Genomic DNA, 14771 nt, shown 5'->3' on the forward strand with positions numbered 1-14771 from the left:
CATAGAAGATTATTTGAAGATCTTTGTTGAATATAAATTAACATGTTTTATCATTGTTTAAGTTAAATGACTTTTTTTATGAGTATTTAGGTTAAATGACTTTGCTTAAAAACTTCATTGTTAATTTTATATTGAGAATTATGAATTTTGATATATGTGTGTGTACTTGTTTTTAATTATTATAATTTGGATTATATTTAGGTAAAATTTATTCTTGAATTATTATATTTTGAATATATTATTATTTATTTTAATAATATTTGTTATTAAAGGTAGACTTTTATGAGTTTATGACATAAGCTCATGTTAACATTATGAGTTTGCTTAAACTCATGAATTTGATAGCCTTGTCTTTGGCTAATGTTGGTTTATACTTACTACAACCCATATTTACTCATGATCAATCGCATGTTGCGGTGTCTAGAGTCAAAAAGATACAAGGATTAAAGGTTCTCATCCACGGCACAAAATGGAAGCTAAGCTCAAGAATCACAAATGTTGTTTGCGGAGAAGCATTCTAGAATGTTGAGCCAGGTAATTCTTTTTCATAAATTAACGAAACAATCATTCTCCCATATAAAGTAGTATAATATTTTTACATTTCGAAGTGAAAACTGTAACTTCAAAATTGTCCCGGCTAGACTCATGGTTTTTAATTTCTACATTTGAAAATGAAGAAAATTTCTGTATCAACAAAAATATTCAATTCTTTGTCTTTAGATTAGAAAATAAAAACTGTCCCGTGTGCTTGAAATCTAGTTAGAATATAGATAGCATTAGAAATTAGAATACAATAGTTAGCTAGAAAGAATTATTTTTTAGAAGTAGAGCAAGGCTCTCTCATGATCAAGGAAGATATTAGGCCTCCATAAGCTCCCGTAACCCACGAAACCCGAAACTTCCTCAGTCCACCCCGTCTTTCCCATTCGGGATCTTTCCTATTGTGTGTTCTTCGCCGCCTTTCTCACCCCACCGACTGCTCTTCCTTTGATCCGCTAGCAACTTCAATTGTGATCTTCCGCTCCTTGCTCTGCATCGTCGCGCGTTTGACCTGTTTCAATCGCACCAAAAAGCTTTAATTTTTGCCACTATTTATCGACGTCTTTTTCTCTTCATCGCCTTTCCTCTGTCGCAACCCTTCGCAGACCTATCTGTTTGAAACTAATCCGAAAGTGCGAGTATTCAGTTCATAGATGTGGAGGATCTGCGAGTTTCTAGCCTCTCACAGTCGTCTTCTGCAATCATGCGAGTAAGACTAGGTATTAGCTTTCTTCAAATCCAGGTCTTGAGTGCCCCGACCACTTCCTTGGGTGGGTACTGAAATGGTGAGTCCCCAGAATTCGAATGTTTCATCGATGCCGCCTACTCAACAAGCGTATAAGTATGGGATCACGAAACCCATCTCTCTGGCCGGCCCCACCGAGGCTGATATTCATCGTAACATGCAATTGGAGAAGGTATTTTCCGAGCATCACTCGATAAATATTATTTCTGTTCTCGGAAAACAATAAGATTTACTTTTTTCTTTTATCAGTTTCTGGTCGATGCCGGGCTTCATGAGAGCAAAGAAGAAGCTGCAAAGAGAGAGGAAGTTTTATGCCGCCTTGATCGGGTAATGCTTTTATGGTCTTTTATTCTGTTCGTTTCTCTGTTAGTGTTATCTTCTTGATTTAGTGGCAGGACCCTCTTAGCATGATTGATTTCTTTTTGAAGCACCTTCATTTAGCATGGTGGGTAACTCATAATTTTGCAGCTATAATTTTGAGTTTAAATTGTATGTCTGCTTCAATGCGGCAAATGCATTGTCATCTCAGCTTTAAGGATATTATTATTGAAACAAGAGAATAGCCTGTTCCATCATCTTTTTCCGCGGTTGATTTTTAGCTACGCACAAATGTTTACGTAATAATTCATATCTTTGTGCTCTCAGTGTCACAAGACGGTTCTATGTCGAAGATTGTAAATTGCTGGCTGCCTATCATCTGGATATGTTCTCTTATCTTGATCAGCGATTCCATGAGCTGCTTTCCCCAGGCCGCCATGGTTGCTTCATTTTTTTTTCTTTTGCATATGACGAACCAACGCTGCTGAATGCCTTTTATTGTGATGGCATTCCCGAAATGCATCATGTGCCACCTGCTATGGGTTGGTTTCAGCAGATACAGGAATTATTGAATCTTTAATAGTAAAATGGTTTTTGTCATGCATTGCAAGACCAAGGCAAAATCAATGCACCTTGCACCTTGGGCTTATGCACGCGGCAGACCCTGTTTACTCATGCAGTCGTGGTATTTGCATGTCAAACTTGGCTTTGATGTTCTCTAGCATATTGTATATGTTGAAGAAAATTACTTCAGGATGTTCTATTACTTCGTATGTGGATGGAAATTGTTTTAGGTGGTACTATACTCTGTTTTAGTCGATGGTGTTATATATGGCATAGGGGAATAACCATTGTTTCACTGTTATCAAATATAACTTATTTTAGTGACATGGTTGACATGGGATGCAGATTGTAAAAAGCTGGGTGAAGCAGCTGACCCGCCAGCGAGGCTATGCAGACCAGATGGTGGAGGATGCAAATGCTGTCATTTTCACGTTTGGTTCTTATCGACTTGGGGTGAGCATGCTATAATTTTTTCCTTTTGCTGGATTCGTTATAATGCATGTGGTTCGTAAAATTGTATATGAGGACACTTGCTAGTTCTTTTACTTTCTGCCAGGGAAATTCTTACTGAAATTTCCTGTGCATAAAAGGTCAAAGCCATTATGTCTTGATTTAATTCATTATAATGTCTTACATGCGTGGAACTCTGTTTGGTCGCCACTTCTTTTCTGATATGTGTAATGTAATGGAATAGAAAAGGGACTTGAATGAAAGAAGCGGTTTTGTGGATGAGCATTTTTTCTTGTGCCCTTGGATGGGGAAAAAAGGTAATAGACAAGGATGGTTGTTTAGTCATTGATAGGAGTCCCATTATCACAGCACATCTGGTCATTTATTTATTTGGGTAGTTGAGGGATATGGGGGAACTTAGCAGAGATAGTAAGAGGTGGACAGAATTTATATGCCATCCATGACCTATGATGCAGGATTGGAAGCATGAAGCCCATCTTGCATACCCACATTGTATGTTGTAGCATTTATGTTTTTATATGATTGTGTTTATTTTAATTTCTGTTGCAAGGTCTATAAATAGTTGCTAGTTGTCAATCTGATGGTCAGAAAATACATTTGCATTCTTGTAATTGGATATTCTCTTGGCTTAATTAGTTTTTTGAGTTAAGATCCTTGCTCATATTATCTAGTAAAGATTTGTTTCTCTTCTTTTCACTTCACATATCCTTCTTCTATAAATAATGATAACAGATGTATAATAAATACTGTATATATATCAATTTTTGTGCGTGAAAAGGCTTGCTTTTCCCATAATGTTGACAAAAACTGAAGGGCCATATGGTGCACAGTGTTGTTGATGTCAAAATGGAAAGAGAATGTGAATGTAAATGGAATATAGAAAGGAATGGGATGTTATTTCAATTCTATGTTTTGTTGGATAAAATTATGGTAGTAGTGACAAGGAATGATGGAGATATGATATTCTTACCCTTTAAAAAGTTAAAAAAAAAAAGAAAATATAAAAAACGATATCAAGTGTACCATGAATTTTGCATAGATTAGACAGAATAATTATCCTCAATTCACATGCTTATATGAAGGAAATGAATTCTGGCACTTGTACGATAAACAGGATGCAGAAAAGGAAATGGGGCCTAATTCCTTACAAAAATGGATAGAAAAGAATCCTTTTTCCTTCCATCTGAGAATGGTGGCAGCCATTATTTTGGCAACCTTTTATTTATTTATTCATTGAAAAAAAAAAATCAAAGCTGACAAACTATTTCATTTAATAACGTTTGCTGCACTACAAGAATGTCTGCCCTATTAAAAAACAAAATTGCACAACTCCAATCATTCTATTATTAATTAATTAATACAGGGTACTACTTCTCTTATACTTTGAAATTTGAGTAAATCTTATTTTACACTCTAGAAATTAGGTAAGAATATATATATATATATATTTATTGTGAGGGTATTATGTTGTAATTTACTGTCATGCTTCAGTTGTTCTCAGCAAGACTGGTGACTCTTAAGTCACTAGACATATCTTTACTACTCTTAAATCAGAATTGTCTTGCTTTTCGTTCTTCAAGAATACAGCATTCAAATATCAGTGGATCTCCGGACCACCCTTTTTAAAATATATGTTCCTATAGAAACAGAGTCGCACATAGAATAAGGGCCAAAGATGTTGTTCTGTTTTATTGTATAGCATTCTTGTCTATTTGGAAATGTAGCGATGTTCTACTGTTTTACAGGTACATGGACCTGGAGCTGACATAGACACCCTTTGTGTTGGCCCTTCCTATGTAAATCGAGAGGTGACACACAGTAGCTGGTTACTTTACTGATCGTGATAAAATATACGTAATAATACAGCGTCCTTGTATAGTTTTATCTCATATGCATCTTTCACAGGAAGACTTTTTTATCATTTTGCATGACATCCTTGCTGATATGGAAGAAATCACTGAACTTCAACCAGTTGCCGATGCTCATGTACCAGTAATGAAGTTCAAGTTCCAGAGTATATCTATTGATTTGCTTTATGCTGGTATATCTCTTTTGGTTGTTCCAGAAGTAAGTTCCAATTCCTTATTTATCAAGGGTTCAATATTTCATGGGTTTTCATGATAATAGTTTCTACCTCAAACAAAAGTAGCATCCTCGTTCCTTAGAGTTTGGGGCCTGCCCTAAGATCTGGTGAATCAGTTAGAGAGTTGTGAATGGTATCTCCCTAGAAAATCTTAATATTCACTGTGTCCGTTCCTTTTCGTTAAGTATCCTGTATGTACTTTGTCACTTGTAAGTTTGCTAATTGCATGTTTTCACTGCAGATATTAATGTATTTAATTGAGGGAGATCAATTATTTGAACTAAATTGGATTGTCAATTTATTTTTTTGGTATGCATGTGGGCAGTGTGCATCCTTAGTCCCTTTAGTTTTGTATTTTTCCAAGAGAGACGCACATTTAAACTCGACCTTAGCTTTCTTCCATTTACTCTTTATCAGTCCTTGGAATCTACTGTATAATCTTGCCTTCCATTCTTTATGGTTTTCAAACACTGTTGTCAACAGGACTTGGATATTTCTAGTGTGTCTGTGCTGTATCATGTTGATGAACCTACTGTTAGAAGTCTTAATGGCTGCCGAGTGGCAGATCAAATTCTTAAACTTGTTCCAAACGTTGAGGTAATATAGATCTCCAGTACTTTAGGAAAGATACATTTTATTTTATGATTCTAGAGTTTATTAATTTTATAGTCCTTTAACACATGATGATGTTAGAACTTCCGAACCACCCTGAGATGTTTGAAGCATTGGGCTAAAAGGCGTGGTGTTTATTCAAATGTAAGATCCAGGACCTTCAAAATTTTTCATCATCAATGCCATTAAGTTCTGTCATTCTTTCTCCATAATCTTCTTTTGTTATCTTCAGGTTATTGGATTTCTTGGCGGTGTGAATTGGGCTCTTCTAGTTGCTCGAGTTTGCCAGCTTTATCCTAATGCAATTCCTAGCATGTTGGTTTCTCGGTTTTTCAGAGTATATACACAATGGCGGTGGCCAAACCCTGTGATGCTATGCTCTATAGAAGAGAATGATCTGGGCTTCGCCATATGGGATCCTCGTAGGAATCCCCGGGACAGGTTTCATCATATGCCAATAATTACCCCCGCATATCCTTGCATGAATTCCAGCTACAATGTCTCTGCAAGCACGCTTCGTGTTATGATGGATCAGTTCCAGTTTGGCAACAAGATATGTGAGGTGAGTGGAATATGTCAAATTTTCATTAATATGCTAGGCACTTCAATTTGATTGATACACATGATGTTATTTTCTGTTGTTAGGAAATAGAGCTTAACAAAGCCGAGTGGAGTGCTCTTTTTGAACTGTATTCTTTTTTTGAGGCGTACAAAAACTACTTGCAAGTTGACATAATTGCAGCAGATGCTGATGATTTGCTAGCATGGAAGGGCTGGGTAGAATCCCGGTTGAGGCTGCTCACCCTGAAGGTAAACTGGTAAAGTCATGTCGTAATCTGATATGAGACCCTTCACTGGATTTAGTCCATATATTTTCTTTATTTATTATTGATAGGTAATCTTAGAACTATGCAACTTAGCAGATAGAGAGGGACACCAATGGGATGTTGCAGTGTCATCCTAATCCACATGAGTGTACTGACACATCCAAGCCTGGTCCACATTGTGCATTTTTCATGGGCTTGCAAAGAAAAGAGGGAATAAGAGATCAAGAAGGACAGCAATTTGATATACGTGGAACAGTTGATGAATTTAGGCAAGAGATAAACATGTTTATGTATTGGAAACCAGGAATGGAAATTTATGTTTCTCATGTTCGTCGAAAGCAGCTCCCTGCATTTGTTTTTCCGGATGGTTATAAGCGTATTCGAATGTCAAGGCATCTGAATCATTTGGCTGAAAAAGCAAGCAGGGATGCCACAAAGTGCTACTCTGAGTCTGTTGAAAGGTGCATCAAGAGGAAAAATGATACTGAAACAGATGTGAAGCCAGTAAAACGAGAGAAGCAAGCCTCTATTAGTCCCCAGAGGTTGGATTCTGCTTTCCCTAAGTGTAGTAATAGTAGATCAGGTGGTATTTCTCAGATGAGTATTGATTTAATTGAAGGGTCTAAAATAGACAGTTCAGTAAACAAGGATGAAGATGGAAATTTGGAAATTAAGTCACCTGGGAGACACCTAGGAGGTGGAACCATTAATCTAGGCAGTCTCACAGAGAGAAATGGAACACGTATAGTTGATTCCAAACTTGATAAGATGCAATCAGAAAGCCCTGAAGTTCAGAATGAGGTATGCGTGCTGAACCAGTGGAGAAATCTCTTTGGGAGTCGTTTTTGTGACGTGAATTTCCTTATTTAGAAGTTGGTCGATTTCAGAATGGTATAAATGAGGACAAGGATCGGGATCATGATTTAGATTGTTTGGAACGTGCCAACTATGTGTCAAGTGCCAGCACCCAGAACCTCAACTACGAGGTGAGTTTCTTCATTTGAAGGCATATTATGGATTATGGATTAGGGACTATTGTGGATGGCTGTGGGATAACTCAGGCAGTGGGATAGCTGAGTCTGGGAGACAGTGAGGGTCAGGGATCTTTGCAGGGTGATGTTTAAGTGGCAGGCCCAGATTCCATTTTGAAGAGTGATTGTTTAGATGGGAATACCGTATTTCAAAACAGAATGGCTGAAGAATCAAGGTTTTGAAACTTCTACTCTCTTTCATTGCCCTTAGTGACGATGATCTTCTAAATTCTTAGATTTTTCACCCTTTTTTGTTTTAATAACAAAGAACAAATAACAAATGCTGCAATTTTAATTTGAATGGCTTTTCAGAAAAAATGAGAATTCTTTGTCTGAAACAAGTCTCATATGGTTATAAATCCTGTTTTTGGAACAAATCTAATAATTTGGTTATATGTATTTTCATTTGATAAAATACATTGTGACCACTCGGTTTGGCCTGTTCCTATTATTTTTTCCCCTTTTCTCGTTGGGTCTTTAAACTATGTCCTATAGTTTTTACGTGTATATTCCCTCTGAGTTACCCTGTTATTATCAATTTCATGGTCATTGACTTTTCCATAGATGATTTTCTGACTCGTGAATATGTGGTTGCAGGTCCTGCACCACTATACGTGCTAGCCAACCTGATTTGTTTTGTATATAGAGGGCTCAGAGACAAGACCTGACTTTTTGTTTCATTTTCTCTGTTTTTTTTTTTTAATAAAGATTTTTGCATGCATGGTGATCCAAATCTTATGCTTTCTATTGTTTTCCTGTTGTGTATAGCCACCAGATCCCAGAATCAGAAGTGTTGTATAACCACGAGGTGGAGCGAAGGCAGAAACTTTGCAGAAGCTAGTGGCAAGGCATGTTTTTGAACTCTTCAGTGTGAATTAGTATATCTTCATACTGTCCTGTTTGGTTTTTGTGTCTTTTTGTAGGAAATGAGTCTCAAGGAGTCACATGATGGATGTATGGGAGGAGAATGGTTTAAGTCTGCCGCCTTATGCTGAGTTTGGGTTGTTGTAGCCCCGAGTGTGGTTGGAAGGGTGCATGTGAAGTTTGAACAGTGTGATGGTGTAAGATATTGGGCTTTAGGGGAGGGAGCTGTGATGATCATTTTTGTACATAGATGAGAAGCGTGACGGAGTTGCACAAAATGTCTCATCCTTTAAACCATGAAACTCGGTTTCATGTTCAAAGCACTGACTTGTTTTGTTGTGGTGTTCATTGATTTGTTAGGGTCGGAACTTGGTTTGATTGGTGTGATATGGTTGATGCATCGTGTAAATGTATCCAAAAAGTCATTACGTCAATGTGAATTAGAAAGAGGACGACAGGAAATCAGTGGGAAAGGCACTGGATTAAAGTCCAAGTCACATTTAGGGGGTCGGGATTATCATTTTGCTCTTGGCCATGTACAGAGCCGGTTTTCAATTAAGTGAATAACAATCTTGTAAAATGTTGCTGTATTTTTCACCAATCTTTGCTCTCCTTTAAAGGGATAGCACCATCTGGCCTTTTCATTTTCTTCTGTTTGCCCTTAATTTTAGTTTACACCCTCTGGTTCTATGTTTTGGTTTACTTTTGGAACAAATTAGCAGCCTTGTATATTAATCACTTTACAGGAAAAAAGGAGTATTATTTAGCTTTTTCCTAGTTACCATTATCTCCAATTTCCAAGAATAGGTTAAAATTTGGAGTATTGATTATCTTTCTAATTAAGTAGAAGTAAATTCGGAATTTTCTTTTATCGACGTAATTCATTAATCGGTGCCTTTACCTCGCGTCAATGTACAACAAAACGGAGCTTCACCGGTTTGCTGCTTCAAGATTTACGTCTCGAGCATGAATCTAGCTCATTTTCTTTTTCCTGCATGCATTTTGTGTTCAAGTTGAACAGCAGATTATTTTCATTCTCCCTCTATACACACACACACACACACACACATAAAATAGTCAGAAATATGTTGAAGTCTCTCCCTTCTTTTAATCTCAGACGTAGTCAGAAACGCAAGCAAACCACTCCTTGTGCATAAATGGTTTGAATCTGCCCAGAGCTTGATTTATTCCATGAATAGCGGCACTTGCTGCAGCCAATGACACAAGGAAGCAAAATAAGTCGAGTGTTTGAAGTCCAAACCACTTGAGGGATCGTTGCTGAATTTTCTGTCTGGCAATGGTCATCTTCATTGGAAAATAGATGACGGAGGGCCAGAACCCAATGGCTCCAGGAACTGCAAGCATGTCATTGAAAAATGGCATTGCCATGCCTAGTACTGTCAGCACCACCACAAATGTGATCCTCCAAACCAGCCTCAACATGTTCATGCTCAACTTCTTTTTCCCGATGTCCACCCTGTATTCCTTCGTCACAAACCCTGAGTTAGGCCATTTCTGCCCAGCCATGGTTTCCACCACTCGGAAAATGGGTGGGGTGATTACCTGTCCAGTCGTGATGGTTCGACAATAACAATACGAGGATCGAGCGTTTGGTTTTTCAAATAAAAACATGACATGGGAAGAGAGCAAGGTTACGAACCTGATATACTCCGGCCAGATGGACCACGATCAAGACGTTGGCCAAGTCGACTAGCCAGAAGGGCTCGTGAAATCCAGAGGCCATGAGGATGCTGCCAGGAGTGTGTGGCCCAAACGCAGCGCGTCCAGAGCATGCATACAGGAGGAACATGATTGTCATTGTGTCTATCCCATTCCTGTTTGCCGCCTTCATCGTTTCATTTTCTGGTGGTGATGACTTCAAAGTGTCCTGTTTCGTGCCACAAACCTTAAGGTAACAGATAATATATTCAACTCAAAACTCGATTTTACACTGAGATACTAACACTACCTCAATGTCGATGATAAGTTGAGAGTGAGTGCTAGCAAGTGCAACATTTCCCAGAGAAACGAGCATGTTCCACGCTCCATGTGCTGGAGTTTGATCTAGATTGCTTCTAATTAGGGTTGTTTAACTTATACTCATTTTGATTGACCTGATATTATTTCAATTATATGGGGCCAAGTCTCATCCCAGCCTGAAAACAGTCAAGACGGAATACAGGATTATCATGAGAACATCTTGTTTTGAATATTATATATATTATTGTTTATTTTAAAAATATATATTAAATATATTAATTATATTAATATAATTTATACTTATATTAAACATATCAATTATAATTTCAATACTTGCATCTCTTATATAAAATTAAAGTTTTTTATATTAATAATTTTAATGACATAGAGTAAATATGGTGATATCTTTCTTTATATTATATAATATAATTTATTCTTATATCTATCTATTTAATAAATTTTATTTATATCGTAGTTATTGCTTTATTTTCAAAAGAGTAATTAGCTTAGCACATCTCAACTAAAATAGAAGAACAATGATTTAATGTTATACTTTACTTGCCTGTTGTTACTACTTTTATAGTCTAAAAATTACTTATAATTGCTATCATAATGTGTAGTTGTGATTAATGTAATTCAATAATTGACTTTAAATTGTTGTGATTTATGTATTTGTACTGTTTTGATTTTAAATTTAATAAATTATATAATTTAAAATTTTAATAAATATTATTATCTAAATGTTTCTCCAACATTATCATATTTATCGGGAAGGTGAGACGTCTCAATCTTGTCCCGACTTCTAATGGGATAGGATGACTTTCTGGACGAGACGAATTATGAGATAAAAATTCAGTTCGAGTCTTTTTTTTTCCAAGAATAGGACACGAGATAGGGGTGTTCTAGTCCGGTCTCATCTTATGAACACTCCTACTTCCAGTGAAGGATGTTTTGCCTCCTCTCCCTGATTCAATCCATTCTCATTCTCTCTATGGATACAAATCATCAGCCTATGCTTTTTATTTTGAAACAAATAAAATGGGGAGGCAAACCTTGAATGATGGTCGCAAGAGAGAGGCCTACACTGATAGATGCATACCCAACAGACGTTACAGCTGCAATGATAGAGAGAGAGCCAAGAGAGCTTGTGGAAATTGAGGATTTGGGACAAAACTATTTCAACAATTCCAAACCCTATCATGCACGGATTATTCAAATAACGGCACGATTCTTCCTCTATCATGTAATGGTAGCAATTGATTTTTGCGTATTGCCCTGAAGGAAATATCTATCCATTCAATTCATAACCTCAGTCAAGTGGTGAAAATGCTCAAGAGAGTGTAGACTCACACGACGCCTATAAAAGTAGTGATTGTGTAGCCAATGGCAAAGGCAGCGAGGTTGCCATACTGAACGATCCCAGAGAAACAATATTGTTTCCCGCCTAAGAATGTTTTTGACAGTCTCCATGTAAGAGTAATTCCTCTTGTCGGTGACGGGATCAGGTGATCGGTAGGAGTCGGCGAGGAGGTTGGTAGTGTAGAGGTTGACGCCGGCGAAGGCAAAGATAATGGTTAGGCCAATGAGCCATCCCAACTGAGCCATGGCCCAAGCCAGTGACGGCACGCCGGCCCCCACCGCCGCCGTTATTATATGTGCCGTCGCTGTCCATTCCGTCCCTGTTTGTCGTAATGATCAATCACCTCACCCACTATATGCATGTGGATTGATACTTTGATAGATTGCTAGAAAATTTCTACTTCTAATACTCTGTTTTAAACTTGAGTTTGATTTTATATTATCTGCCATTACCTCACTTGTAATATTGCCCTGTGTGATCAAATGTGTCTGTGGGTCAACGCAATCAAGCATTTGAATCGTGAATCATGAATTTTGTTATGTTTTTGAGTTATTGTTGTCTCTTAACTATTTTCATGAAAGGTATGCTATCAGAGATAAATTATTTGTGCTCGAAAAAATTATTTCATAAATGTCTTTGTTAAATATTATTATCTTGAGCAGAAATATTTCAAGGCCTATTTTTACATATAGTACTAAAAAATGATATGTACAATAATTAATATTGTTTTGAATATATTAAATATTTTAAATAATTATTACAGCTGCTTTCAATTAAGTTTCAAATGTCTACTTTAGAAGTGTACAACATAAAATCATAGTGAACATATAAAATGTATCAAGAAATAACCTTAACTACATATCTATAATAAATAAAAAAGAAAAATTTATGTACATATGAGCAGCTTGAGTGTGAAAATGAGAATGATGGAGGAGGCCGAGGAGGAGCAAGGATGGAGAATAAATATGTCAATAGCAATTTTAAATGAAGGCATCTTTTGAAAAGAAGTAGAAGAAGAAGAGAAAAAGTTGCTTCAAGTCATACATCGAAATAGAAGTTGTCAATTCATGCTTTTGCTTTACTAATTAATTGGCAAAAAAATATGCTGTTTTTGAAATGACTGAAAAATAGTTTATACTACCATTTGTTTGAAAAGTTGTTCAAGCTTATAGAAAAGTAAAGAAAAACCTTGTTCTTGAATAGTTTGTTTCCCTAAAAAGATAAAAAAAAATAAAAAATAAAGCGCTTCCATTATGCCAAACAGTGTCATTTATATTTTATAGTTGTTATTTTTTGCCCTTTTCGCAATATAGCTGTTATTTATCAAGTTCTGGATTCTCTCAAATGAAATGGTCTTGGCATGTCTGAAAAGATACATTTTGTAATAAAAAATGCATATATTTTAATTTGCTCATACACAGATACACAGTATGCACTGCTAATTTTTTTTTTCTACTTATACGACAAAAATGATCTTTCATATATATCTTTTATTTGTTGAAAACTCTTTCGAGCACCTCTACTTTATTTTTATCGACATGTAAAATACAGCATAAAGTTGTCTCGTCGTTGATTAAAAAAAAAAAATTGTCATGGTATAAAAGAAGAAGGGCGATTTTAGAGTATCCAAAGAATAATGTACAATTTAAGAGTAACCTGAGAAGTTAATGAATTTCAAACGTTCAAATAAACTAATAAAAGTGGGAAAATACTTTAATTTAGAGTTGGTAGAGAAAGAGATAAAGATAGAGATTGTCGACGGCAATTATTCTAACAACAGTGCTACCCCTTTACTAGTAAAATATCTCGGGTTTAAATCTAGCATAGACATATTTACATGTATATATGGTTGTGTGTCTCTATTTTTTATTAAAAAATGAATAGGTTAGGGGTAAAATTTAAAAAAAAAAAAGATAGAAAAAGTTAAAGACATGTACACAGGTGTAAAAGTTTAAAATGGGAATTAAGATAATCCAATAACATAGGAAAACAATAAAAGGAATGCACAACTTTTTGAATTTTAGTAGTTTGAGAATGAGTGAAGTAAGAAAAATATGTGTGTTATCAATTATTCATCAAGATGTCCTACCAAAAAAGTGTGTCTTATTAAAAGTGTAAGAATTTATCCCATTTAATATGTTAGTTTTTTGAAATTGATTTTACTCTTAAAATCGTGTTAATAATATTATAGTTGGGAGACTGCGAGTCTTACATAAAATTATAGAAATCTCACAAGAAAAGTGATATTTATAAATATAGGGCTTAACAAATAATTTTTAATAGACTTTTTTTTAAGAAAAAAATTGTACTCGTGAATCATTCATTTATGAGAAGGAAATTTAACTTTAAAAAATTTACGTGATTCGTCCACAGTAATGTTTTACATATAAAAATGATTAACATGAATGAGAGGTAACATATATATATATACACACATACACACACACACTAGACACAGCCCCATGCGTTGCACTGGTTGGCAAATTCAATAAAATGTAAATTCAAGTAATGATATTAGAAGTCAAAAAAAAAAAAAAGCCATAATGTGTAGTACTTAATCAAAAAGAAAATAACGTATAACTTAACAATAGTTATTATATGCTGGAAAAAAAAAAAAGCTTGATAAGGAAGTTGAGCATTTGTTAACAAAGTTTGCTATATATGTAGCTCAAAATACAAAGTAAAAAAAAAAAAAATTAACCATTTGCAGTTTTGCATAGAAAAAATGAAATGCCAACTTAAATTTGAAATTGTGTAAAAGATGAATATCATTCATACAATCGTGTTGCACAAGTTGGCTAATCCTTAACATATACTCCCTCTACTTAAATTATAAGATATTTTTAGATAAAATCTCATGTATCAATAAAGTTTATTAAATACACTTTACAACTTTACTTTTTTAAGATAAAAATATAAATTTTTAAAAATACCCTTCATTTAATACTCCATTGATAAAAGAACATTGAAAAAAGAGAATATATGGTAAGGATAACATTAAAAAAATGTTATTAATAACATCTTATTTTTATCAAAGTGTCTGATGTTTGAAAATGCTAAACCTTCTCTAAAAGTGTCTTATAATTTGGAATGAAGGGAGTAATATATATCACCATGTGCCATGGGTTGGCTAAACACACATATGGCTATATTATAATATTACTTTATTATGACACACATATAATTATATTATAATACTACTAACTACAGGTTGATCTTTTGACTCTCATGATATTATATGATACACACATATAAATTTAAATAATGATAGTATATAGTCCAGACAATTACACCATAATAGGTAACACATGGTTAAAAAAGATAAATGAAGTATTACCTAGATAAAACTATTGTATTTGGAAAAAAAATGTTTAAT

The 14771-nt window shown here is 35.1% G+C and overlaps 2 protein-coding genes across 6 annotated transcripts; one reads left to right on the plus strand and one right to left on the minus strand.

Annotated features, from left to right (window-relative positions):
• Positions 1-828: 828 nt before the first annotated feature.
• LOC129303563 (nuclear poly(A) polymerase 4-like) lies at positions 829-8703 on the plus strand. 5 transcript variants are annotated; one of them, XM_054942952.1, is made up of 13 exons: positions 829-1457; positions 1535-1612; positions 2513-2620; positions 4384-4446; positions 4544-4705; positions 5205-5318; positions 5415-5477; positions 5566-5895; positions 5979-6143; positions 6257-6961; positions 7048-7146; positions 7960-8039; positions 8115-8703. In XM_054942952.1, the coding sequence occupies exons 1-12, from the start codon at positions 1323-1325 to the stop codon at positions 7990-7992; spliced, it is 2055 nt and encodes a 684-aa protein (XP_054798927.1). In that variant the 5' UTR covers positions 829-1322; the 3' UTR covers positions 7993-8039; positions 8115-8703. The 5 variants fall into 5 exon arrangements, 3 of the variants coding, with proteins under 3 accessions (XP_054798927.1, XP_054798926.1, XP_054798930.1); XR_008591508.1 differs by having other exon boundaries at positions 830-1457; positions 7048-7367; positions 7789-8703; XR_008591509.1 differs by having other exon boundaries at positions 830-1457; positions 7048-7367; positions 7960-8703.
• Positions 8704-8935: 232 nt separating this feature from the next.
• On the minus strand, positions 8936-11640 carry LOC129301996 (amino acid permease 6-like). Its single transcript, XM_054940652.1, has 4 exons — positions 11446-11640; positions 11088-11208; positions 9716-9987; positions 8936-9618 (listed from the first exon to the last, which is right to left on the minus strand). The coding sequence occupies exons 1-4, from the start codon at positions 11638-11640 to the stop codon at positions 9169-9171; spliced, it is 1038 nt and encodes a 345-aa protein (XP_054796627.1). The 3' UTR covers positions 8936-9168.
• Between the last annotated feature and the right edge of the window lie 3131 nt (positions 11641-14771).

Source organism: Prosopis cineraria, unplaced genomic scaffold (genome assembly GCF_029017545.1).
Source record: "Prosopis cineraria cultivar Desert tree isolate PC_DT_omini unplaced genomic scaffold, ASM2901754v1 PC2, whole genome shotgun sequence".
NCBI lineage: Eukaryota > Viridiplantae > Streptophyta > Magnoliopsida > Fabales > Fabaceae > Prosopis > Prosopis cineraria.